We start from the raw sequence: 26972 nt of genomic DNA, 5'->3' as shown, positions 1-26972 counted from the left end.
TTGGGAACAAGGGGATCCACATTTTTTTTAAATAATTTATTCATTCATGAGAGACAGAGAGGCAGAGACATCGGCAGAGGGAGAAGCAGGCTCCTGGAGGGGAGCCCGATACAGGACTCGGTCCCAGGTCCCAGGACCATGACCTGAGCCAAAGGCAGATGTTCAACCACTGAGCCACCCAGGTGTCCCTACATTTTCATTTAAATGACAAATTCCATACATATCCTGGATGTGACTGATGTTACATTATACACACGAAGAAGTGACTTTGGAACTGAATTTTTAAAGCTAAAATAGGAATTTTCCCAGTGGGAAGGGCTAACGGATAGAAAGGTGCAGAAGGAGGTTCCAGGAAGAAGGATAAGTATAGGCAACCACCAGGCGGATGGGGAACTTGAAACCAGTAGGGTCTCAGGTGGTTGGGGCTTAACGGGCAGCTGGGGAGTGGCCCCAGTTGAGCTGAAGAGACCAGGACAGAGAAGGATAAGTGGGTGTCAAGCCCCAAGGCTGGCACTCAATAACTATTTCTTTAACAAATTAATAAATACTTTTCCCCAATGCTTTCTTTTATCTAAATTCAATTTACCAGCATATGGTATAACACCCAGTGCTCATTTCAAGTGAATTACACTAGAAAAGGTATTCAGTTGTAAAACCTTACATTATTGCAAGCGATCATTATAAAGGAACTGGCCCCACTTTCCTGCTTGTTTTTCTACCGCAGAGAAAAGCTAACTTTTCACCATGTAGTATTAGCATCTACTGATCTTTATCATCAGCATGTTAACAAGGTTTGCATTCCACCTCTGTGACTTCACCACCCAAATATTTATGAATCAGAGAGATGTTTCTAAGAACGTGTTTTCTGACTGTTTATAACAATCATAGTGTGCTGTAATTACAAAGATGACGTTTTCAAACCTAAATAGAACAAGCCTCAATTGTGTGGGAGTTCATTGCTTTGGTGATAAAAGAGAAACACAGACGGTGACTCAGGTGGAACACTGTTTCATTTTCATTTTGTGTTTCCTTTGGTTCTACATGTCAGGACATGTTACAGAACCCATGCAGAAGTGTGCTGTGGGGAATGTGAACGTTAACACTAAGGCTTTACATGTGAGCAGGAAAGAACAGCGTCCCCTTTCCAAGGCCTGCATGAAAGGGAGGGGGGGCTTCCCTCCAGCACATGGCTGATGAGCTGGTAATGGCCAATATTTTGCTCCCGGATTACTTGAAAAAATGCTAACGAGGTAACACTGGCTCTTCTGAATTGAAAATCTTTTTGAGACTTATTTCAATTTAAAAGAAACATAAGAGGTGAAAGTAATGTTCAGGTGTTTGCTCAGTGCTGAGTACGGAGACTTTGTCTGCCTTGTTCATTCTTGTATCCCTAGCACTTGAACAACACCTGGCATGTGGCAGGCACTCAATGAATAGTTGACGAACAAGTGAATAAATTTATTCCTCTCAGCAATCCTGGATGGCTGTGACCACTTTCCAGATCAGAATGCAGATACTAAGACTATGTGCTGGAAATTGAGGGAAGGGGATGGTATGTCCAGGCGGGTACGTGTAAGACAGGCAGAGACAACGTGTGGCTTCCTTGGTGACTCACATCTTTGTGACTAAGTGTGTTTCTCTTCTGTAGAACCCTTGGTCAATAGAGAATGACAACAGGAGCAAAGAGGCTCTTCAAGTGTAACATCCCTATCATGATTATCATCTTTATCATCATTATTGACTATAGGCACAGCTTAAAATTATAGATTGAAGAACTGTAAGAAGGTTTCAGAATTTATCATATTAGAAACTCCCATTTATAGAGAAAAAAAGAAGAAAGAAAGAAAGAAAGAAAGAAAGAAAGAAAGAAAGAAAGAAAGAAAGAAATGACTACCACATCTCCTTATCAGACCTCCAAGATAAGTCTTACTATCTCCATTTTCAATGTCCCAGGTCAGCAAATATCAGAGCTGGGACTCTTGTCACCTCCCAGAGCCATCCTATTAGCACAATTCCTTGTTTAACACAGAAAGAATCTGACCGTCAGAAGAGGACCCAAGGTTATTCAGTTAGTACAGAACCAGGACCTGAATCTAAAATTGATGCCGTTTCCACTTACCCAACGTTCCAATTTGAGATGAAAACCCTTTGGATTTCCTTTTGTTTTGTTGATGTCAGTGAATACTAGGGGTAGCAGGACAAAAACAATTTGAGTTTATTGGGAAGTGATAAGTAATAAGTCATTCCGTTTCCCACCTACTACTTTATTTTTTCCTGTAACCCATCTCAGTCCCTGGCACATGATAGGTATTCAGTAAGTGCTTGATACACTTAATTAAGCCAGGATTTGATGTGGATGGAATCTCAGTCCTTGTCTTTCAGTGGCAGGACTAGGAAAAAGTAGGAAACTATACCCTTTGAAAGACATGGGATGACACTAGTTGTTACCTTCATTATAATATAAAATGTATGCTTTTATCTTTTAAGAATTAACATACTCCATTATCAGAAAGTTAAATAATTCAGATATATATATAAAGGGGGGAAAATTACCTATTCGTATTTCCAACCCGAATAAAGCACTTCCATTATTTTATGGCAATCTATTTTTTCTCTATTCATGTATTTTATTGTTTATAGTTTTTATTAAGTTGTGACTGGCATATATTTTACAATACATGTGTCTGGCCTTGTTAAGCTTATATTATCCCCAGCATTCCCTAGGTTATAAGCTCTTTGTAAGCATCTTTTTAAACAGGGACATAGCATTCAAAAAAGTAGGCTCTTACTTAAATCAGCATCTATTTTGTCAATTCTCAATTATGGCTGGCTAGGGTTCACTGACTTCTCCTGGTTCCTGACTCCACTGCTAATTAACCACTTTATCAGAAAGCTAGCTGGTCTCAACATTATTATTTTTGTAGTATTAAGACTTAATTTTTTAAAGCAATTTTAGATTCACAACAAAGTTGAGAGGAAGATACACAGATGTCCCATAGGCCCCTTGGCCCACACATGCACGGCCTCTCTCATTGCCAACATTCCCTATCAGAGTGGTACATTTGTTATAATTGAGGAACTCACACTGACACATCATAATCACCCAATGTCCACAGTTTACACTAGGGTTCACTCTTGGTGTCGTACAGTTTATGGATTTGGACAATTGTATAATGACATGTATCCTTCACCACAGTATCACATACGGTATTTCACTGCCCTAAAAATCCTCTGCCTATCCATTCCCCCAACTTCCTACACACACACACACACACTCAACCCCTAGCCACTACTGATCTTTTTACTGCCTCCATAGTTTTGCCTTTTCCAGAGTGTCATATAGTTAGAGTCATATAGTATGCGGTCTTTTCAGATTGGCTTCTTTCTCTTAGTAATATGTGTTTATTTATTTTTAATTTTATTTATTTATTCTTGAGAGACACAGAGAGAGGCAGAAACATGGGCAGAGGGAGAAGCAGGCTCCCCACAGGGAACCTGATGCGGGACTTGATCCCCAGACGCTGGGATCACGATCTGAGCCAAAGGCAGTGGCTCAACCACTGAGCCATCCAGGCGTCCCTCCGTAATATGTGTTTAAGGTCCCCAATGGTTTCTAATGGCTTGATAGCTCATTTCTTTTCAGTGCTGAATAATATTCCATTGTCGGATGTATCACAGTTTTTATCCATTCACCTACCAAAGGACAGCTTGGTCACTTTCAAGTTTTGGCAACTATGAATATGCTTTAAGGGTGGGGGGTGGCTATCCATAGGCAGGTTTTTGTGTAGACAGGTTTTCAACTTCTTTGGGTAAACACCAAGGAGTGGGATTGCTGGATTGTATGGTAAGAGTACGTTTAGTTTTATTAGAAACCACCAAACCATCTTCCCAAGTGGCTGTAACATTTTGCTTCCCTACCAACAATGAATGAGAAATCCTCTTGACCCACATCTTCACCAGTATTTGGTGTTGTCAGTGTTCCGGGTTTTGGCCATTCTAATACCTATATAATTGTACCTCATTGGTTTAATTTGCATTTCCCCGATAACATATGACATGGAACATCTTCTCATATACTTATTTGCTATCTGTAGAGCTTCTCTGGTGAGGTGGCTGCTAAGGTCTTTCTCCCATTTTTTTAAATTGGGTCCTTCGTTTTCCTATTGTTGAATTGATGTCAGTATCACTGGCAAAAGCCTGAGGGAAAACACAGATGAAAGCTGTGGAACCAGTGGGGGCAGATTTCATGGCACTTGGTAATTAACAGTAAGTTGCCAATAATCCAGAAGAGGTTACATTAACCCCCACATTGAGCCCTAGAGCCCAGCTTGGCCACCCTTTGTCCTTCTCTCCCTCAAGTCTTTTTGTCATTTTGATGTCTCCAACATGCTGATGCTGGGGCCTCTCTTCTTAGACATCCTACTGCTAAAACCTGTCCCCAGATGAACCCACTAGCCTTTTCCCTGCCCCTAGTACCTATAATACCAATCAGCCCCCTCCCTACCTGCACCCAGCTCTCTGCTCTATAACACCTGAGACAGGGGACTCCTCTAGGACACAATCCAAAATGATTGTGTCCCTAGGACACAATCCAAAATGATTATTACAATCTTCAAGACCTATTATAGTTGTCCTCTCTTGCCTCTCCCCCAACTTGCCCTCTCCTCCCACACACCCCTGCTCAGCAGCTGCCTCACCCTTCTTCAAACATGCTACAGGTTTTCACAATTCTCTATTTGCACTCATTGCATGCATAGTTATGGTGGGGCCAGCATGTGCCAGACCGGTGCATGGAGCTAGGAATAAGCCTAGAGGCGAGCAGGGCACAGCCCCCAACTTCCTGGCACCCAGAGCTTCTGCATATGCTTCTCTTTATGCCTGGAACGCCTTCCCTCCTCCTCTGCCCAGAAAATGCTCAGTCTTCGGCATCCAACTCAAAAGTCACTTCACCCATCAGCCTTTGCCAGCTCCCCGGGGCAGAGCCGTCCTGCCCCACTTATATCAGCCTGTAACTACCTGTTGTCAAAGTCTGTCTCCCCATGAGCTCTGAGCACTTGCGGGGCAGGGAAGCTTCACCGTGTATCTGTAGCTCCCAACCCAGTACCTAGCGCACACTAGGTGCTCATTAAATGCTTGCAGAATAACATATATATGAATATATGAATATACATATATTCATATATTTTCATATAACATATAAACGGCACCTGCTATTGCCGGATACTGTTTCATGCAGGTTAATTGGCCACCTAAACAAGATTTAAAACTCCTCAAGGGTAAGGAATGCTCTTACCCTTGCAACCCCAAGGTGTCTACACATATTGCTGAGAGCAGGATCTGGCAAGAGGACACATTTGAAGAATTGACAGATGGGTATAAACTCACCGGAGTGACTCACTATGCCCTCAGCCACTCCAGTTTCAAGTACGAGTTCATCATCAGATGATTTCAGTTCATCATATTTTGGGAAACAGAATAAAAGTCCAAAAAGCCCTACTCAGTTTACTCAGTCAATAGCAGGGCTTATGTTTGTGGTTAAAGCAAATTATGGAATAATTGCAAATTTGGCAGATGGGATAGTATCACAGAGGGCACAGGGATGTGGCATTTGTCAAGTGAGAATCTTCTGGGACTTTGAGTAAGGTCAACTCTAGAAAGTTCCATGCGTTCGACAAGACTTTGGTAAAGGAACGGTGGCCGTTTTCAACATGGGAAGCAAGGGTAGAGAAAAATAAGCTCTCGAAGATTTGGAGGATGATATAGCTTAAGAGAAGTTTTCAAGGAAGCCAGTGTTTGAATCAAGTGCCTATGAGCAATTTTCTTAACATTTCTGAGCTTTGGTTTCCTCATCTGTAAAACTGAAATCATGATACCTACCTCACAGGGTTATTATAAGGATGAAATAAGATACTTGGTATTTTAAAAAGTGCTTACCATTGTCTGGCATGTAGTATGTGCTCAGTAAATAGTAATTACTAAATATAGTGGGAGAAATAAGTTCCCTTGCTGAGCAAGGAGCCCAGTGCGTGACTCGATCCCAGGACCCCGGGATCACGACCCGAGACGAAGTCAGACGCTCAACCACTGAGCCATTAAAGGTGCCCCTTTAATCTGTTTTAAAATCAGTCTGAGAGCTAGAACTTCCCTTTGGAGTCTAGACATTTCTTATGCATCTGAGTTCTTTGTGACTTGTTAACTTCCGGGGTTTAAGTGGGAGAAAGGAAGAAGGTGACATTTATTGAATCCCTCCTATGTGGAAGCCTTGAGGCGGTTCTTTAATCCTTGGGTATTACTCTGTACAATCAATATTGTCCTCCTTTTACAGGGCAAACTGAGGTTTCAGGACCCACCCAAAGCCAAGTAGGAGGTGGTGGCGTGGAGATTTGAACCTAGTTCTGAGGGCCTGCCCAAGGTTCTTTCCAGCCATCTCTGGCTCCTACCCCTCTGCTGCTCACCTTTTCAGCTCCAGGGATGCTGTGCATGGATGCCCCCCGAAATGTTGTGTGTGGCTTCCACAATCAGCTTCCTTCACCTTGGCTCCAGTCTTGGCAAGGAGGGCATCTCCCAGGACGGAGGGCAGAAAGGGGGCTCAGAAACCTGGCTGCTAAGTTTCAGTGTAAGAATTGATGATCCTGAGACCATGTAGAGCTGCTCTTCCTCTCTTAGCATCATCTCCCCAATATCAAGTGAGGACACTGAGCTTCCCAAGATTTCCCATGAACGGTGGCTGAGAGGCGGTAGTTGTCATGGGTAAGCACCCACGGGGGCAATGACTTACCCTTTCTGTGCCTCAGTGCCCTCATCTCTAAAATGGAGACGTTCGCAGTACTTACATCATAGGGTTGTTCTGAGGATTAATAGCAGTAAGTACACCTAAAGGGCTTAGCTCACAGTCCGGAACACAGTGAGTGCTACATAACCGCATTTGCTGATATTATATTACACTTAAAGGCAGAAGAGAGCTCACTAATCCCATAATCCCACCCCCCACTGCTGGGTCCTAGGAATGGAACTTTCCATGGCCCATCCCATGCCCAAAATGTACTTGATATCTTCTCCCTTTCCTTAAACATTCTTATGTGACTTATATTTAAACTCTACATATCCATATTTGTTTAATATAAAAAAATGAAGTACTTATTTTTTTAAAGATTTTTTTTTTTTTGAGAGAGAGAGAGAGAGAGAGAGAGAGAAAGTGGAGGTGGGACAGAGGGAGAGGGAGAGACTCTCAAGCAGACTCCCTGCTGAGCATGGAGCTCCATACAGGGCTGGATCTCATGACTCCGAGATCATCACCTGAGCTGAAAGCAAGAGTCTGATGCTTAACTGACTGAGCCATCCAGGTGCCTCAAAATAAGAAAGCACTTATTAAGACAGACACTCCAGCAAGATCTCTTCTGTTTACCCCCTGGCTCTGGTGCACAATGGTGCACCCATGTGCATGGTCATGACCAGTTTGATGGAAGTAGATGACTTCCAGGGTCTCTTTGGCTCTGATGTCTTCTACTTTGGAGAATTAGCACCACCCGACTCCAGGAACCTGCTCTTGTGGCCACCTCCCTAGTATCACCCATGCCACCGTTGCCACTAAGCTGGCACAGAGATAGATACCAGAGCTGACGTGCTAGTTAAGCCACAGTGAGCCAATTGCCCAGGAAGCAAGGTAGAAGCATCGCTCCAGCTGTTCTGCCTCTGTTACCACTCATCCACCCATGCCACACACTGGATTTCCTGGTCTAAGGTGGACAAATAGAAAATAAAGGGGAATGGGTAGGTAGAGAGCGGAAGGATGAAAGCAAATGTTCCACAGGGGAAAGTACCTGCAGGGCTCGTTTGTTTGTTTGGATGTTAGGAAGCCAGGAAAATCCACAGGTGGTCACAATTACTGAGGATCCTTCCAGCTCCCACTATGCCCTGTGTGGCCCTTGAAGATAGAAATCAAGACCCCCAGAGATCCCTGGGTGGCTCAGTGGTTTAGCGCACCTGCCTTTGGCCCAGGGTGTGATCCTGGAGTCCCCGGATCGAGTCCCACATCGGGCTCCTGCATGGAGCCTGCTTCTCCCTCTGCCTGTGTCTCTGCCTCTCTCTCTCTCTCTCTCTAATGAATGAATAAATAAAATCTTAAAAAAAAAAAGAAATCAAGACCCCTTTCTGAACTCCATGTAAGCAGTGGGGGTAAATGATGGAATTCAATGCCCTTGCTCCCATAATAAAGACTTAAATTTGTAATAGCACTCTAGCAAAATATTGAAAATACCCTAACTGCTAGAAGTAGGGAAATGGCTAAGTAAATCATACTACATCCATGACTGTGAAAATTTACAGTAATAAAAGTGAGGACAGTCATTATCTCTGGGAGGTAGAGAGAGGTAGGTATGATCCGGAGTTGTCACATGGGGGATCTTCATGTGGTAAGTTCTTGAAGTTTTATTATTAAAACAGGTTTAGGGGCACCTGGGTGACTCAGTGGTTGGGTGTCTGCCTTTGGCTCATGTCGTGATCCTGGGGTCCTGGGATCGACTCCAGCATTGGGCTCCCTGCAGGGAGCCTGCTTCTCCTTCTGCCTATGTCTCTGCCTCTCTCTGTGTGTCTCTCATGAATAAATAAAAAAAATTTTTAAAGGGTATATATGTTCTATATAATCATATGTATGTATACTACATTTCACAATAAAATGAACAACTTTTAATTTTAAGAAAAAATTATGGTAATAAAGACCACATACAATTCACAGTAATAAGCAAAAGAGCAAATTTCAAAGTTGTATGCAATTTCAGTCATATGCTCTTAAAAATCATATGCATGAAGAAATAACTGAAGGAAACACACCAAAATGTTAATAGTGTGAGACTATGGGTACTTTTCTTCTCTTGCTCATTTCTCAAATGTTATGATGGTTATACATATAATGGTTTACAATGGTGATAGAAAGAAGGAAAGAAAGAAAAAGGAAGGAAGGGAGGGAGGGAGGGAGGGAGGAAGGGAGGAAGGAAGGAAGGAAGGAAGGAAGGAAGGAAGGCAGGCAGGCAGGCAGGAAGGAAGGAAGGAAGGAAGGAAGGAAGGAAGGAAGGGAGGCTCTCCTACTTAATTATTTTCAGGTCACTCTCATATCTGTTATCTCATTGATTCTTACACACCCCTTTGGGAAGTCCATGTTAAATAGTTCTGTTTTTAAAAAAAATAGTTCTGTTTTACAGACTGGAACACAGGTGAAGTGTTTATGACCTGCACTAAGTCACTGAGTTTGCTAGAAGGATACCTCTGAATGGGTCCCAGGTCTCCTGAGTCCTGCTGTCACATAGCAGCTGGAACCTCATCTTGGACACCCAGGGCTCTAGGCTCCCCACTCTTAAATGGCAATAGCTGTTACCTGGGCTTTGGTCACATATTCCAGGGTGGGTGTCTATGGCAGTAGAAGATGGACTATGTACAAAGATGTCCCCAAAGATGTAATCCCCACCTGAAGTGCTCTCACACCCCCTCCTTTCTAGCAAGGCACCAAAGTCCATTGGTAAAATTCCTTGGAAAGGCTGAGAGAGTGAGAGAGAGATCCATTGTCAGGACCAAGGGCTGTTTGAGAATCAAGTTGGACAACATTTCTTAACTCTAGTTTTTGGAGAGGAAAAGTGTTTACCAAAATGGGCCTGTCCTTGTGCTATTTAATGTCTTCTCTCGCCACTTCTCTCCCTCCAGCTCTCCCACTTCTCTCCCTCCAGCTCTCAGGAGAGGTCGCCAGGGGCTTGCAGGATGGCTTCACAGCAGGTGTCTGTTTGAGACCCTCAGAGCTCATCAGCCCAGGGCGCCTCACTTCAGAGAAGGTGGGGCCTTAGAGAGGGAGTAGCTTGCTTAAAGGCAGAAACAGACCAGAACCCAAACCCTCTGCTCCCAGCCCAGGGCACTTTGCACGGGACCACTGGGAGCTTGGAGCAGCACCCTGCACTGAGGAGAGTGGCGGGTGCGTACCAGAGCTGTGTGGGTGGAGAAGGGGGATTCCCTCTCACTGTTTTCTGCACAGAGTCTTATCCTCGCTCCCTTGAAGAATGGTCATTTCTGGATATAGCTCCACTTCGTCCACGGCTGTTGCTACTGACTAAAGGGACAGGATGGGCTCCAGGACAGATTCAGGGGTTTACCCTAGAAAGCTCTTCTTGACTCATAATTAATGATACCACAACTGAGGACTGGCTGGGTGCCCCACGCTCAGTGAATCCTCCCGACAAGTTCATGTGTTAGGTGCCGTTATTGATGCCATCTTCCAGCTGAGCCGAGAGAGAGAGAGAGAGAGAGAGAGAGAGAGAGAGAGAGAGAGAGAGAGCAATGACTCCTCCAAGGTAACCCAGCTGCTTGGTGCTCAACCCAGCATCAACACACCACCTTCCCCACTTCAGAGTTCCGTATGTGATGCTTCCCCGGTTTTTCTGAAAGGCCCATTTTGGAGGATCTTAAATGAGTAATCCCCACATTCTAACTGACTTTATGGAATGTGTGCACTTTGGGAAGCAGAGCAGAGAAGAAAAATCCGCCCTTTCGTGGTGAGGAAGTGGGTGGAGCCAGATTAGGGCTGCCAGGCCAGCGCCCCGCTGCTTCCCTGATTTTGGGTTTGACTTACCTGCCCTGAGCTCTGTAAGCAAATGCAATCTTGGGGTTTGAAGAAGAATAATGCTGGGGCGGGGTGGGGGGTGGGGGTGGAATAGGAAGGGACTGTTCCCTGGACTAAGAATCTGCTAAAACCTTTAAATATCCCTTGAACTTTTTTTTTTTTTTTTTGGCTCCCTGCAATGTTTTGGTGTTTGGATTCCGTTGCCACGAGTGGGCTGTTTTTAGCTGCCTAGTTCAGTCCCCTCTCCTTTTAACTTTTTCCCCTTCCTTTCGCACATGCCCCGGCATGAAGTTTCCAATTCTTATCTCAGCAAAACACACTACGGCTGGTCCGAATGTGGATTCCCTCGGTGGGTCTCCAGGGTGGCACCTCAGCAGTATTCAAGTTTCTGCTTAACCCTCTTCCACTGAGGATTAAACACCCCTTCCCACCCCCATCCCTTCCCCAAACCCCAGCCCCAGCTTCCTTTCTCAGCAGGGAGGGGAGGTATGCTTTGCCTTTGGGTAAAAGAGCATTTTGGTCTGGGGAGCTTTTCTAGCCCCCTCTGCTCGATGGGACACAAGGTGCACGCTAGACATTGGTGGCATTAACTCAAGTCAGGGTGAAATGAGGACACACAGGACTGAGATATTGATCACTCCTCCAGCACCGCACACACCTCGAGGCTCTTCTCTTGCACGGAGGCTCTTCTCTTGCACGGATCTCTCCCAGTCTCCCTCCAGCTGGGCAGGCATTTCACAGCCCTCCTGGGGGCTGGGGGCAGGGAGGCAGGCAGCGGCGGGTTTTGTTTTCCTTGGATAAGAGTTTCATTCACCAGGGACGGACTTACTTCTCTGTCAAGATTCTTATCACTTTTAGAGTTTCAGTGGGACAGAGAGGCAGAGAGTGCGAGGCTCACACTTCTGTGAACAGCATTTTCTATCCAGATGTGACTTGGAGATTGAAAACCAAGACTTACTCGAATGAAACAAGACCACTAGAAAAGGGACGGGAGGCACGATGGTAATAAAAAGAAACGGCTGGGGGCTGTGGACTCCTGTGTCGTAATTACCCTTCTCTTGCATTGTTTCGTGGAGGCTGGTCTGGCTGTTTGTTTACCCTACGCCCTAAATTGAATTCCCCCGCAAGGACAGGACTAAACCACAAATCTGGCTTGGGTGTATTAAAATGTAAACCGGTTTAAGATTTCTGCCAGCATTCCACGGAAAGAAAAAAAGGGGGGGTCGTTTTTTTTTTTTCACATGTTCTCCTCCATCTCCTTGTTTCACTTTAGGATCGTGCAATTTATTCCAAGGCGATAGATGTAAAGAGGCATCCGGTAGATGCCAAATAATTTTCATTTGAATTTACGAACGTTCTTCCTCCCGGTCCTGCAGCGTCCTCGGGGTTGTGCCGACACGCCCGGGGCTTACCTGCCCGCGCGTCTGCAGGAGGGAGGGCTGCGGGAGTGTGGGGCTGGGTGCGCGGCGGAGTGGGCGTGGGGCCGGAGGGTGCGGCCCGGAGAGCCGTTACCTGGGCGAAAAGTAAAGCAAAAACAACCTCCCCACGCTTCCCGCGCGGCGCAGCTGGAAACTCGGTCAGGTCCGGGGCTACCTCCTGGAGGATCTCGGGTGAAACCCCTGGGCTCCCCGAGGGGCTGCGGGCCGGAGGGTGGGGGGACTTCCGAGGCTGCCTTCCACGTTGTCACGTGCGAAGCTTGGCGAGGGGGTGGTCTGAATGAGGTTCGGGGTTGGGGGACACGAACACGGGCGTGGGGACCTGCAGTTTCACCTGCAGCTCTGAGGCTGTCTGCCCCAGGCATCGGAGGGGCTGCGGAAGCGGACAGATATCCCCCGGGTGTGCAGGGCTCTGTGTGTAAGCGGGGGTAGGGGCGGTGTGGGAGGAGGGGGCGACCCCTCCATTACCGCGGACCCTAACAGGTTAGGGGGTGCAGGTGCGGGTGTGGGGCTGCCGGCGAGGCCCGGGCTCCCGGGCACGTCTAGCTCTTGCCTCCAATCACCAAACCATGACCTTCGATCGCCTCTCGCAAGAGGCAGGTGGAAGCAGAGGTTTCTGCCCCCGACCGTGCCCCCAACACGCTAGGGGCGCGCGCCGGTCCCTCCTCCTCCCCGGCAGGTTCGAAACTTCGCGAGCCACCCTCCCCCGTCCACGTTATGTTCGTCCTTGGGCAGCTGAGCAGATCCCTGGTTTTGCCACTTTCGAAGCCGAGACAGCTGGGGTCGAGGAATCGGAACCCGGAAATCGGTTTTAGGGTTCAAATCCAGTTCTGCTGAAGCTCCAAGCTAGTATCTGGGGCCACAGGACCCCCCCTTTCCCGACAGCCGGGCTTGAGTGTCGGAGGAATTTTTGAAACTGGGCCTCATTTCGGCTGCGGTCAGTGCGCCCCCACTCCCCGCCGTCCCGTCCCGGCCAATTCCGCTCTGGGCGCAAAAAAAACCCAAAAAAACAAAAAAACAAAAAAAACCCAAAAGCAAGCAAACAACAACAAAAAACACGTGAAAGGCGAAGATGGGTTTCCTCCTTAACTTAGCCTAAGAGGGTGGAGACACCCCCCGCCCCCGCAGATCAAAGCCCCCTCTGGTCCGTCCGCGGCCCCGGCCCCACTCGTGGCGCCCAAGTCGCCTCTGGGTTTCCAGCTCTCTCGTCTTTCCGCGCTGCGTGCGTTTCGCTGAGAAAGTGCCCGTCCATTTCAAATGCTTCGCGGTTGTAAAAAAACCCTAATCGGCGCGGTCCTGGCCCTGGCCCCGGCCCGGGAGGCCCGCTCCCCGCCGGCCCGGAGGCGGTGCCGCGTGTGCGCCCGTGCGGGGGGCGCAGGCGCTGCGGGTGGGGGCGCCCGGTGCCCGCGAGCGCTGCCCCGCGCGGTCGGGTCAACCCGCCGACTCCAAGCGGGCCGAGCCGCGCAGGTCACCCCCGGCGGGTAACCGCGTGGGCTCACGCAGGGGGCGTCTGGGCACCTCTCCCACCGCGCGCACCAGCGCTCCGGACCCTCCCTGTTCCCCCACCCCCACCCCCACCCCCCACTTGGGAAGGCGGCGTGCGGCCGGGGAAGGGGTATTTTCCTGAGGCTCCAGAAAATGACCACGCATTTTAGAGGAAGGTCGTGCCCGCTTCCCAGCCTCACCTAGACTGGGCCGCGGCCAGGCCCCGCCCCGCGTCTGCCCCCATCCCCCAGCCTAGCGGAGGGAGAGATGCCAGCGCAGTGCAGTCATGCCGCTGGCTTGGGCACCATTGGCTCATGCCTGGAACACGCAGCGGCGAGTACGCACATCTGGCGGCCCGCCCGGCCGGCTCCGGGCCTGATATGGAGAGAGAGGGCGGGCGGCTGCGTGTCCCGGCGCAGGACGCCGGGGGAGCGCGGCCCGGCCGGCTCCTCCCCGCGCTTGCATCACCGGGGTCCCCTCCTCCCTTCCCCCGGTGGCCCCTCCCCCGCCCTCCCCCCGGCCCAGCCTAGTTCGGCTGGTTCCCGGGGGAAGCTATTAATAGCATTACGTCAGCCGGACTCGTAACCCGGAGTAAACTGGCCCGCCGCCAGCCGAGGGCTATAAAAGGGGTGATGCAACGCCCTCGGAGCCACAGTCGCACGCAGCGAGGCGCGCAGTGCCCAGCGCTGTCCTGGCGCCGCCGCCGCCGCCGCCGCCGCCCGAGCCCGAGCCCGAGCCCGAGCCCGAGCCGACCCGCCTGCCCGCGCGCCGGCCGTGAGTCCCCGGGGCCCGCCCCGCAGACAGACAGCCCGACCCCGCCCCGACCCCGCCCGCCCTCCGGACCCTGGCCGCCCCGAGTGGAGACGGGAGGTGAGCGCCGCGACGGGGGCCCGCTTTCACCCCCCCTGCGCCCCTCTAACCGCCGGGCCCGCGACCCCGGCGCCCGTGCCCGACCCGCGCGCTCCGCCTCCGGCTGCCGGAGCTTCTCCCCGCCGAGGCTGCTGCTCCTCGGCGCCGCGGGAAGTTTCTCGCAGAGAACTTTCTCTTTTGACTTGGGGCGCGAAAGGTTCGCGGTGCCCGAGAGGTCGGGCTCCCGCTCCTCCCCGCGCTCGGCGCTTGCTTACCCCGGGCCGGGCGGGCGCGGGGAGGTGGTGCGCCCGGGCGGCGGAGGCTCCCCGGCGCGCTGGCCCGCTCGTCCTCCGCGTGGTGCCGGGGCCCGCGGAGGGGCACCGAGGCCGGCCGCCCCGGGAGCCCGCCCGAATGAATGGAAGGGGGCCGGGCGAGCCGCCGGGGGCGCGGGCGCGGCCGCTGGGGGTCGCCCTGCGCGCCCTGGAGCGCGGGCCGCGCGACCGCGCCGGAGCCCGGAGCGAAAGTTCCTTGGGATTAAGTTCCGAGGTGGCGAGCGCTCGCGTCGCTGTCCCGGGGCGGAAGGCGGGGAGATCTCCCGGCCCGGCTGGCGTCCAGCCCCTGCGCGGGAGCTCCCTGTCCCGGGGCTCTCCACGCCTTGCGCCCGTGGCTCTGCCCCGGCGGGCCCGCGGGTCGCTCTGCGTTTCGCCCACGGAGACCCACCTGGAGGAAGCCAGGGTGCGAAGCCAGCGCAGATAATTGAGAGAATGCCCTTGTGGTCTAGCGCCGGGACCCTGAGAGCTGATACTGCACTTCGTGTCTTTGAGCCTCAGTGTCCCCAGCTGGGAGAAGTGCTGGCTCCCTCTCTGCCTGTTTGGAAGCCCCAAGTCATGGTTGGGACAGACAACCCGTAAGGTCCTCTCTGGCAGAAGTTTTTCAGATTCCAGGGTGGTGTAACCAAAAGAAAGGGGGCCGGTGAGAAGACTTGAATGACTTGACTGAGGGTCTCTAATGACCCTGACCGGTTTTGGAGGGGATGAGGGGGAGGGACCTCTCAATGGAGCATGTCTTCCCTTCCTAAACTTCTTTACATTGGTTCCAATGGTTCTCCTTCTCTGCTGCCTTACACCACATTTTCATTTCATCTACTTATCTTCTTTCCTCCGAACCATTTACTTTTCCCTGATTCTATTACCGAGGTCACATATGCATCCTTACAATTAAAGGTATTGCTAAACCCTTGATTTAGCAATTTAGGGGGGGATGTGCTAGAGAGTTCAGGAGGTCTCCCAATGCATCTATTTCGGTGTGGGTGACAGTCCCATCTGTTGGAGGCCTCCTCATCTTTAAATGAAGGGGAGATTGCTATGACTGCCTTTCTTGTTTTGTATTTAGTATTGGGTGTAGAATAATTCTACAGCATAGAGACTCTTGCCTTGAGGATATCCTGGAAAAGACTGGAGTGGCAGAGGGGTTTGTGGTTGTTATCGTTTGGATGAATTCAGAGACAAAGTGACAGGTAACACTCCAGGCTAACAGTGTGGTTAAGATACAGCATCCAGAACCCATGGCAACTGTTGGAACCTTCCCATCCTTCCTGTTCTAACCTCACCCCTCTTGGCCCGTTTGCTCCATTGTTCTCTTTCTTCTGTGTTCCCTCCCTGCGCCAGTCCTGTCAACGCCTCCTCTGTGGTGGATACCAGTTTACTAAGACTACTGACCCTTCATCTACCTGGCCAGTGGCTCTATTCTCCATTTGCCTTATTGGTTAGTCCTCTTGGTGTTGGATCTCTGTTGGTGGTGAAGCAGAATGAGCAGTGGGTGAGTGGTCAACAGCTTGGTGAGAGCTGAGCCAGTCACCTGCTTTATGGCCAAGTCATTATCTTCCTGGATCTCATGTTACTCAATTGCAAGATGAAGATCTGACCTCCGTTGCCTCTAATATCAGGCATTATATCCCATTCCATAGAGCCCATGATTTCTTCTCTTTTCAGTGGGCTGGGCATGGAACAGGGTCAATGATTCTAAGTGTTACCCTGCCTGGAGAGGAGGAAGTACATAACCAGGACAACAGAGAAACCAGAAATGGTTTCATGTGTGAGCACTGGCTATTTCTTAAGTACATAAGAGCAGTAGAAACAAGCTTTTGCCAGCAAATAAATAGTGGGGTAGAACTGACCTGGTGTGTTGGGAGCTCTGGGTCAATCAAAGTGCAAAGGAAACTATGACCTGAATTTCATTAGGGTTCCAGTTAATTCCTGGAACTAACTAATGAAGCTAACTTGCTTTGACAACAACACTTGGAGTTCTTCCTGAAATGGGGAAAGTGGAATCACAGTAATAATGGCTATCCAGTGGGTGTGTAAATCCACCTGCGTGACTCTTGTTTGGTCTTCTTGACTGCTCTGTGATGGTGCCGGGGTGATATTGGTCTCATTTTACAGATGAGGAGACTGAGGCCCAGAAGGTATGAGTGGCTTGTCAGTGGGGTCTCAGCTTGTGAGTGGTAGTGATCATAGGCCTGTTCATGAAGCCCCAGCCTTACACCAACAGTTTTCAGGTAGGCTGGGATAAAGACCAAGATAGGAAGTTAGTGAAAGATCAGTATTGGCTTCCTATACCGTGAGATGTTTTACGAGCAGCACTTAGTGTGAAGAGTTGAAAATTAAAAGTGAAAACACAGCGTTGTTGTAACTACTAGGAAATAAAATCTGGGAGTTGAATTTCCAGTTAAAGAAATACATGAGTAAAGTTTCACTTTCTTGAAAATGATGAAACTGCCAAAGATATGACATGGTTTCTGATTGAAGATAATGAAGCAAAAGCAAAATGCAGGTTCTTTGTAGCAAGTCTGGGCAATTTTAAGATCAATGTGGAAAGCCAACTCAGAAAAATCCCCACACAGATTTTTTTGTTCTTCAGTGAGGGGGAATGTTGGCAGCTCTCGACTTTCAGAAAAGTTGTCTGAAGATTTAACTTCATTTTCCCTGTAGGGACACAGCCTGAGTCTGGGCTGAATCAGACCTTAAGAGAATCAGTAAAGGAGTAACTAGAAAGTATCTGAAGAAATTAAGCTTTAGCAGAATGCAGAGAAAGCTCAAATCTCTACAGATACAGCTGCTCTCCTTTCCGAAAGGCTTTTAGCATTTTTACCACCCATTTCCATCCCCCAAGTGAGCCCACCCAATGCTTTTCATAAAAAACATTCCATACCACTGACATTCTTCAGTTTCTTTCATCGGGACTGCGGACTTTAAGAAGGAAAGAAACCAGTCCCAAACAGCAGACCCCAAGCCCCGAGAGCTCATTAATAAACTTAACTGGGGCTGAAACAGGACTGTACTCCACTGCAGTGGAATTCAAACTACCCTTTTACAGGAGAGCCATCCAGGCCCCCAAACAAAGGCCAGCCCAGTGGTAGCTCTGAATTCCATCCCTGAACTACTGGGTTTTTTAATCAAATTGGTTAAGGGAGGGAAAACATGAATGCACGGGAGAATCTTAAGCCTCGGGCTTTAGAAGGCTGGTTTCTCCAGAGTTCATCACCTGCCGAGAAGTATCCTCCCTCCGTCCTAAGATGATACGATTAAATTGCTGGAGGGACACCAGTTCTGGCTCACAACACAGGGCTTTGGGAAGAGAATTACATGCGTTTCCCAGATTTCTTTGAAGAGTCAGTAGTGGTATTGGTTGGCCTGGAATTCTTGCCTCCCTCGGTGTATTTCAGATCTTAAGGGGGAGTCAGTTAAGAGGCCAGGATGCTCTATTCAGAAGTGTTTAAGGTCACAGAGAGTGATGAGCCACCCTGCCACCATGACCCCACAGAGCCAGCGGGGTTGGAGGGATCCCTGGGAGGCTTCCCAGTTGCCTTATGTTTTCCAGGGCACGTTCATGCATTACTTCCTCAACTCCTTGCACAACTCCGAGGGTCCCCAAGTCCTCACTTTTTCTTCTGTTTGCTGATAACACATTCAACCTGATTTCAGATACCTTCCAAGTTTCTTTGCAAAATAGAGACTGAAAATGGGGTTACGTAAGAGTCTCACTGGGTTTTTTTTTTTTTTTTTTTTTTTCCTTTAAAAGCTCTTCCTCTTTCAGGACTGTTTGAGGCTGCATTTGCATATATGCACACCAGCCAAAACTTACAGCTTCTTGAACTCAGAATAGCCTGAAATGCCACCTCTGGTAAACTTCAAGTAGGCATTTTTTTTAAAGATTTTTATTTATTCATTCATAGATATGCAGAGAGAGAGAGGCAGAGACACAGGCAGAGGGAGAAGCAGGCTCCATGCAGAGAGCCTGATGTGGGACTCGATCCAGGGTCTCCAGGATCACGCCCTGGGCTGCAGGCGGCACTAAACCGCTGCGCCACCAGGGCTGCCCTCAAGTAGGCATTTTATCTACATCACTGAGCTGTGTATCTTAAGAACCTGTTTTACCCAAGATGAGGATGGCATGAAATGAAAATAAAACAGAAGCCTGAAGGCTTTCACGACCTTCCTCTGGGGGTACAGCTCTGGTGTTGGAGGCCGCAGGTGTGGGGAGACTTGATCCCGTACCCCTAAATCCCTGAAGTAGTTTGGGTCTCGATATTTCTTTCAGCAAAATGATGCTTCAACACCCAGGCCAGGTCTCTGCCTCGGAAGTCAGTGCGTCGGCCATCGTCCCCTGCCTGTCCCCTCCTGGGTCACTGGTGTTTGAGGATTTTGCTAACCTGACACCCTTTGTCAAGGAAGAGCTGAGGTTCGCCATCCAGAACAAGCACCTCTGTCACCGGATGTCCTCTGCACTGGAGTCGGTCACCGTCAGCGGCAGGCCCCTTGAGATGACAGTCACGAAAACTGAGGTAGGTCCTCTCCGAGGTGCCCGTTCTTCCAGGGCTTATTCATCATCTACCCACCATGCCAGGCATGCTCCGGCGTGGGGCTGCACAGAGTGTAGTGACTGTGTTCATCACTGCTGGGACCTGGGCCGCCAGACTGTGGAGCAGGGACCAGCCAGCCATGCTCACCACCCTGGTAGCAGCTTCTGCTCCAGGTTCACTTCTATCTCTGCCATTTGCATTCTTCCCCATCGAGCAACCTTTTATGAGACACCTGGAGTCACATATGTGGCGACAGTCTTGAGAGGTGCCTGCTGGGGATGCAGTGGTGGCTGGAGGACCTCAGAGTGGAGGTCTTGGCTACTCTGTGGGCCTTCCCCTCGTGGATAAAAGATGAGAGTGTATCATGCTTACTTAATTGCCACGATCACTGTCTTTGGTCAAGGGTAAGTGGAACTGGCCAAAAAAGAACTGAGTTTAAAAGGAAGTTGGTTATGAATCTTTATGATTCTATAAAAGGGGGTGGGGATAATAGTGACTCCTGCATGGGACTGATCTAAGGGTTAAACAAGATGGCATTTGCTAGGGGTCTAGCTGATGGTCGACATTTGATGACTGGTAGCCAGGACTACCATATGACGCTGTATCCAGACGGCATCATTGGAGGCATTGCCTGAGCTCCAGTTAACCTTGGGAGGTCATCATTGCCTTCTCTAATACTGCACAGTGCTAGGTGGGCCATGGGACACACAAGGAATTTTTTTTTTTAATTCTTCAAACATCTTGAGTTATCTCAAGATAATCTCATGTCATGAGAAGTAGTAGGATCCCCACAGAAGAAAGAAAAGAATTTTGCAAGGGTATTTGGAGGGTTCTTCATAGGAAAAAGCAGATGTCCAGGGCAGAGGACATCCAAAATATTTCCTGCTCCTTGGAAAAACTCTTTAGAGCCACCCAACTCATCCACTGATTGCGTGTTTACTAAGTGACCTTCTGATCTTAGGTCACTTTCACAAATAAGTTCTCCTATTGGGAAGAGAATGCACCAACTGACCTTTTTAATTATTCAAGTCCCCTTGGTTTGCTGCAATTCTCATCTTAAAATAAAATTCTGAGCCTATGAAACCCATACGCATCCTGTACGTTTGGGCAGTTGGAGTCTGTTCCACCGGGTCCCTGTCACCTCTGGGAAGAAGGCAACAGGTGGAGTGAGGTAGTATGTCCCGGAGAAGACACAAGACAAGGAGCCAAAGGCCTGGGTTTACACCCAGACTTTGTAGCCTACTGGTCTGGTGACCAGGGGGTAGTGATTCTTGGGCCTCCCTTGATGCACTGCTCCTGGCCACTCTGTGCCTTCTTTCTACATCGTACGGTGAGGGGATTAAACTGAATGGTTTTTGAAAGCCTTTTCCATCTCTGACAGTGTATGATTCTGAGATTTGCTCTACTTTCAAGTACTTCCTCATGTGAGAAAAACCCTGAATCCTCTCCCATCTATCCCAAAGTATCTGTAGGGTTGCACAGGAAGTATTATAATTACCGAGTACTTGATGAAGGTATCGATGGTGGGGTTAATAATGATAGTCACTGAGGCTTACATATAGCACTGGCTATAAGCCAAACACTGCAGAGCATTTTAATCTTACATATATCTGACTTAATTTGACCTTCCTTATAACCTTATTGATAGATAAGACTATTGATCCCATTTTACAAGTGAGGGAAACAGGCTCAGAAGAGTATGGTAACTTGCCTAAGTTCCCTCAGCTAATAGGTGGTGAAGCTGGGATTCAGAGCCAGTTTAGTTTAACTCAAATGTCTCTGCCTGTGGGGTTCTGGGATCCAGGATGTGAAAGGTGGAACTGCCCCTTGCCCTGCTTTCCCCTCGGACTTTGTTTCTCTAAACTATGAGGCCTCTCATCTCACTGCAAGCTAAGTCACTGTCATTGATCCAAAGTACTAGTAATAAGACAGGTCTGAGGGGATTACTGTGTCCCAGGATTTCTTTGGTTTGAGGTGTGGCCTCCCTGTCCTTTCCTGCTATCCAGAGCAGTGAGTGACAATAGCGGCCTAGACCATCACCACACCCACTCAAGCCCATGCCTGTGGCCTCGAAGCCAAGCCCAGCAGCTGAACTTCATAGGTTTCCCATCCGTCATGAGACAAAGTCAGGATCAGAGCCAACTTCTGTAGAAGACCAGATCCTAAAGCAGGACAGGGTTTTGTTCTCTGAGGACCCCCGTGGCTGACTCAGGGTAGGGCACAGAGGAAAGGTCAGTATTTGTTTGCTGGATGAATCAATGGTTGGTTCATGTTCACCACCCACAGGTGGCACCAAGCCCATAGGCTGATAATGCCACTTTGTTTGGGGAATGCGCTTGGGTTCTTCTTTTCCAAGGGCTCCACGGGCTTCTTTTGAATTCATGAAAGAGGTGCTTTTATGCTCTGGGTGAAGGTGGAGGTGGATGGGGGTGCCCTTGGGTCTCAAATCAAAGAAGAGGCAGGAGGGAAGGGGTGGCTAGGTGATGTTCCTGAGGTCATTCCTGGATCCAGGAGAAAGGACATATCTACCAAACAGAATCTATTTTCTGCCCTAAGCGATTGACAAGTGTTATAGACAATTATCATTTTGGATATACAACTCATTTCAAGATCTAAATGCACTTTTTAAATAAACTGAATTTTAACTGACTAATATTGCCAATGTAACTTTAACTGGTAGTTCTTCGATTTTGTTTTTTTATTCGTTCCTGTGGCTGTGTGGAGGGGATTAAGGTAAGAGGCTGGGACCTGACTTCTTCAGCCCTCCTCGCAGGGGGGCTGTCCTGGTTTGCCAGTTTTTGCTGCAACGAAAGGCAGTGCGTTGAAGGCGGGTTGTAATTCTTGCCTCCCATTAAGTGTGTGGTCTCTTGAATTTTATAGGTAGCCCCTGAAGAAGATGAAAGGAAAAAGAGGCGGCGGGAAAGAAATAAGATTGCAGCTGCCAAGTGCCGCAACAAGAAAAAGGAGAAGACAGAGTGCCTGCAGAAAGTGAGTCTGCCCGGGGCACCTGGGTGCTGCAGTCGGTGAAGCGGCTGACTGGGTTTCAGCTCAGATCATGAGCTCCTGGGTCGTGAGATCGAGCCCTGCAGTGGGGTCTACGCTGAATGGGGAGTCTGGTTGTGGATTCTCTCCCTCTGCCCCTGCCCCCACTCACTCTCTCTGGCTCTCTAAAATAAATAAGTACATCTTTTAAAGAAAGAAAAGGAAGGAAGAAAGAAAAAGAAAAGGAAAGAAGAAAGGAAGGAAGGAAGGAAGGAAGGAAGGAAGGAAGGAAGGAAGGAAGGAAGGAAGGAAGGAAGGAAGGAGAGAGAGAGTCTTCCCCTTCTGGCCCCCTCCTCTTGCTCATGCCTGCCCCTGCCAACCTCATGTTCCCATCACAAGGAGAGTCCAAAAGCGCCCTGCCTAGAAGTCTCCCAAGAAGGATGTGTAGCTGGTAACAGAAAGGCCAGTTGCTGAATGAGGAGGTAACAAAGCTGTTAGCACCATCGAAGGGAACTCTGGTTGTAGAAGCAGCAGGTGTGTGAATTAAAAACCACAGATTGTCTGCTGCCCAGATTCCCAGCAGTCTTGGCTCGTCCATACACGTCCAGCAGCTTCCAGGCTGCAGGATATGTCAGCCCAGTTAAAGAAGCTTCACTCACCCGTTTTTACCGAGAAAAGGAAGCAGCCAGTTCTCACTTGGCTCAGTATGAAAAGCCTTTAATTAATCTCTTCAAACAAGTTATTTCCTTAAACTGCAAGCAGTGGTTATACTCTTTTTCTTGGCCCTCTTGTGTGTTGGTAACTCTGCCTCCCTTGTCCTGGGCTCTTCCCATAGTCTGAGCTCGTGGCTGTGTTCAGCTAATTCCCCTTCTGAGGGGAGAGGTACAGATGGGCACAGCATCTCTGGGCAGGTGGGGCGGGCCGTAGCACAGTCCTATGGCTGTGTCCCCTTCCCCCAGGTGTGGACAAGCCAGCGCTGAGTCTCTGCCCAGGTCCTCCAGGTCCCCAAGGATTCTGTTGATTGCTTCAAGAGAGGTGGTGAAAATTGAGACCTTTTGTGTGTGTTGCCATGTACATTTTTTCTGGGGAGGTGAACCTCTCACTGAAGTTGGTGACTCACGAGAGCCTGAATACCATGAGTCTGCATTTCTCCCCAGCCCTCAAGGCTCTCGGGGGCTCGGGAGAGCTGCACGGGGGCTGTTGGACTCACACAAAGGAGATCGGTGAGCTGTCGGTTCTGCAGCAGCCTCCTTACCATGAGAGTCACAACCCACCCTCAACCTTCAGTGGAAACTCAAGGGCATCTCTAGAAGCCTCCAAGTTCAAAAGCTTCTCTCCAGGGTCTGGGTTCTCCCAGACCTCATGCTGTTGTCCCAGCTTTGCGGGGTTGCTGGACCAGCGAGCCCACGGCACTCCCCTCCGCAGGCCATCCCCAGCTTGATGAACTCCCGAAGATGTGTGGCCACCGCCGCCCCAAGGCCAGCCCCTCTTCACTGGAACCATGGCTTCTTGGCTAATAATTCTGTTGCTTGTCCCCCAGGAGTCGGAGAAGCTGGAGAGTGTGAACGCCGAACTGAAGGCCCAAATCGAGGAGCTCAAGAACGAGAAGCAGCATTTGATATACATGCTCAACCTTCATCGGCCCACGTGTATTGTCCGGGCTCAGAATGGGCGGACTCCAGAAGATGAGAGAAACCTTTTTATCCAACAGATAAAAGAAGGAACATTGCAAAGCTAAGCAGTTGTGGTATGGGGGCAACTGGGGAGTCCTCATCGAAACCTACTACATCCCAAACCCTGAAGCCATTGGAGATCTGACTTCCTGTGCACCTCTCGCATCCTGGCAGTGAAGGACCATCGAGGCGGGAGAGCCCTTGATGACTCAGCTGGGCCTTTCCTCTCTGCACCAGAGTGGACTTTGGACCAGGGCAAGGGCATCTTTTGTCTCAATGCCAAGATTTAGGCCTTAACTTACTGGCTATTCTTGGATGCTGTAGGTGGCCCCTGGTTAGGGTCTTGCCCATCTTTTGCCTGGATTCTACAGAAACCAGGACTCTCACCATTAGGACTCATGCTCAAGAAGTGTCTGTACCTTGGGTGGGTGGTGTGGGGCCACGTCCTGCGCCGCCACTACCACTGTCACTCCTCGGGGACACAGAGTGAGAATGGCATTTAGTGAAGTTGTACAATGGCCAGGGTTGTGCTTTCTAGCAAACATGCTGTTATGTACAGGAATTACTGTGTGCAAGGCATTTGTGTCAAAGCTAGGCATTGTGCTCTTCTGATGTTTGTTTTGCACAACACCGGTGTGATTTTCCTCAGATCTGGCTGCTGAGAGTTTGAGGGGGCTATCACCATATGCAGTGTCTTACAAAACGTTGAGGTGGCCAGAAGAGCTCATCAGCTCCGGGAGAACAGAATTCTGCTGGCGAGCAGTGCGGTTTTGTGTCAACAGAGAAAGCTGCCTTTCCCGTGGCACCCAGGCATTAACGCAGAGTTCATGGGCATGACTGCAGGTCCTCTGTCACAAACTCAGTTATAATGTCACAGGAAGAAAGCAGAAAGTCCAACTTCCAAAGGTCTAGGACTCTCCACTCAGTGACTTAGGTCAGGAGTTATTTCTAGGCCAGCAGAGCCAAAGAATATTCCATTTTCCTTTTCTTGCAGTTGCAAACCACATTCAGTGGAGACAAGTTTGAAGCCAGGTGAAGCCTAGGCTTTAGCATTATTGGATGTTAATGGCATTGTTTGTCAGGCGGATGTTTGTAGAAATCTGGCCCAGAGCATTTATTGCTGTGAGAGGTCATTCACACTGGCCATAGGACTCTGGCTACTGTCTGTTTAAATTCTGATGTTTCTGTGAAATCCTCAGAGTGTTTAATCCTACTTAATAGTGTCATTACAATTTTCTGTAAGAGAATATATTACTTATTTATCCTAGTATTCCTAACCTGTCAGTACAATAAATATTGGAACCAAGACATGGTAAACTTAAGTGTTGTACTGGTTTCTGTTCTTTTTAAATCAGTTGCTCATTGAAATCTAGTCATTCTCCATCCCCTCCCTCTCCATTGATGGGGAGGGGCGTTTAGCTTAAAAATTCTCCCAAGTGTCATCCCTTTGCTCTTTGGGGGGCCACCAGGTGAGATCGTTGACTTTCAACCCTGTTCCTCAGTCTGTGGCATTGGATGATGCTGTTTCTCATTGACAAACCCTGGAACACGGCGCCAACCAAGTATAACCTTTAGGCCGTTTGGTGTCAAGATAGAGGTTTGATATAAAATCCCAATTGCAGGGCAGCCCGGTGGCTCAGTGGTTTGGCGCCGCCTTTAGCCCAGGGCGTAATCCTGGAGTCCTGGGATCGAGTCCCACATGGGGCTCCCTGCATGGAGCCTGCTTCTCCTTCTGCCTGTGTCTCTACCTCTCTCTCTCCGTGTCTCTCATGAATAAATAAAATCTTAAAAAAAAATAAAAATAAAATAAAATCCCAATTGCTAAATACCTTGACTGTGTTTCTCGGAATGTACAGACGCTGAAAACGTAGACCTGATGTTCACCTTGACACCGTACATTTTGCCACGGAGCACCTCTTATTTGCTCAATTACATCAATTATGTCCACACATGTGTCTGATTGTTGCAGGTATGTCTTTCAAATATGAGGAAAGAACAGAGGGAGGAAGAGACGGGATAGGTGTGACGATACAAAGAAAGGTATCCCACCTGATTTTCTGGAATCTCGAGGGCATATGATTCCTTAGGTCTAGAATGGAACGAAGCCCCCTTACTCTTCGCCCGTGCACACAGGTATCCCTCACAGGAAATAACAACTGGCTACTCTCCTACTAATGTCGTTCTTCAGAGATATATTAGCTTCGTTAAATGGTAAGATTCACGTACCTGAATGGGGAGCCTGCTCCCTCGAACTCAAGTATGTTTCCTTTAAACTATCACCTGTGACACAAGTGTCCTCGTGTTGTGGCTTTATTTGCGCATTAGGGATACTTCCCAATCTGTAAAGAGCCATCTGGTGGAAGTGCCATTCGCCACAGCTTTCAGGAGCTCATCTATTTTTTTTTAAGGGAAGGGGGGCAAATTCCTTGCATTTTACCCTCTAGTTGTAGGTGTAGATGCCACCAATCAGCTGTTAGAAAACTCAAGACAGTTTGTGAGTGGCCGCAGACAACAATGAATTGGCAAGAGTGGTGGTGGCTATGGCCAAAAAACTTGATCCCAAAAATACACTGTATATGGTTAGTGGAACTGAAAGCTCCGTTTACCGAGTGCTTTAAAAAGTTTTGTCTTCTGGGGCCAAGTTAATGTTTTGATACTTTTAATTTGAAAAAGGATGAGGGGGATCCCTGGGTGGCTCAGCGGTTTAGCGCCTGCCTTTGGCCCAGGGCGCGATCCTGGAGTCCCGGGATCGAGTCCCGCATCAGGCTCCCGGCATGGAGCCTGTTTTTTTCCTCTGCCTGTGTCTCTGCCTCTCTCTCTCTCTCTATCATAAGTGGATAAATAAATCTTAAAAAAAATAAAAATAAAAAAAATTTAAAAGGATGAATGTTTACCATCCAACTGTTTAGTTCCTCTTGTTTCACATTGGATGAAGAGGGCAGGTTGGGAGGGGCTGAGGGTTTAAGCTCAGGTGGGACCTCCATCAGAGCCAGACACCTGGCTTGACAGTGTCTTTCCACCAGGCTGCCCCCTGCTGGGTGGTGATGTCACACTGGCCTGGCACGAGGAGCCCACCCTGTCTCTTG

At 48.9% G+C, this 26972-nt stretch overlaps 1 protein-coding gene and 1 long non-coding RNA gene across 5 annotated transcripts; one reads left to right on the top strand and one right to left on the bottom strand.

Moving 5' to 3' along the window:
* Positions 1-159: 159 nt before the first annotated feature.
* On the bottom strand, positions 160-26910 carry LOC140635862 (uncharacterized). Of its 2 annotated transcripts, none has more exons than XR_012033172.1 (3): positions 26781-26910; positions 25716-25861; positions 160-2184 (listed from the first exon to the last, which is right to left on the bottom strand). It is a non-coding gene; the product is annotated as an uncharacterized lncRNA (long non-coding RNA). The 2 variants fall into 2 exon arrangements; XR_012033173.1 differs by lacking the exon at positions 160-2184 and adding an exon at positions 9853-10259.
* ATF3 (activating transcription factor 3) lies at positions 14240-25208 on the top strand. 3 transcript variants are annotated; one of them, XM_072831130.1, is made up of 4 exons: positions 14240-14391; positions 18970-19217; positions 22116-22219; positions 23754-25208. In XM_072831130.1, the coding sequence occupies exons 2-4, from the start codon at positions 18974-18976 to the stop codon at positions 23949-23951; spliced, it is 546 nt and encodes a 181-aa protein (XP_072687231.1). In that variant the 5' UTR covers positions 14240-14391; positions 18970-18973; the 3' UTR covers positions 23952-25208. The 3 variants fall into 3 exon arrangements, with proteins under 3 accessions (XP_072687231.1, XP_072687233.1, XP_072687230.1); XM_072831132.1 differs by lacking the exon at positions 14240-14391 and adding an exon at positions 15431-16134; XM_072831129.1 differs by lacking the exon at positions 14240-14391 and adding an exon at positions 15431-16188.
* Positions 26911-26972: the final 62 nt, after the last annotated feature.

The sequence above is a fragment of the Canis lupus genome, chromosome 6, assembly GCF_048164855.1.
Source record: "Canis lupus baileyi chromosome 6, mCanLup2.hap1, whole genome shotgun sequence".
Taxonomy (NCBI): Eukaryota; Metazoa; Chordata; class Mammalia; order Carnivora; family Canidae; genus Canis; species Canis lupus.
This window is presented reverse-complemented; position numbering and strand designations above follow the sequence as displayed.

Coding starts and splice junctions, on each gene's coding strand:
- ATF3 (XM_072831129.1), top strand. Junction 19,218..22,115: donor AGTCACGAAAACTGAGGTAG/GTCCTCTCCGAG, acceptor TTTTATAGGTAG/CCCCTGAAGAAGATGAAAGG. Junction 22,220..23,753: donor AGACAGAGTGCCTGCAGAAA/GTGAGTCTGCCC, acceptor CTTGTCCCCCAG/GAGTCGGAGAAGCTGGAGAG.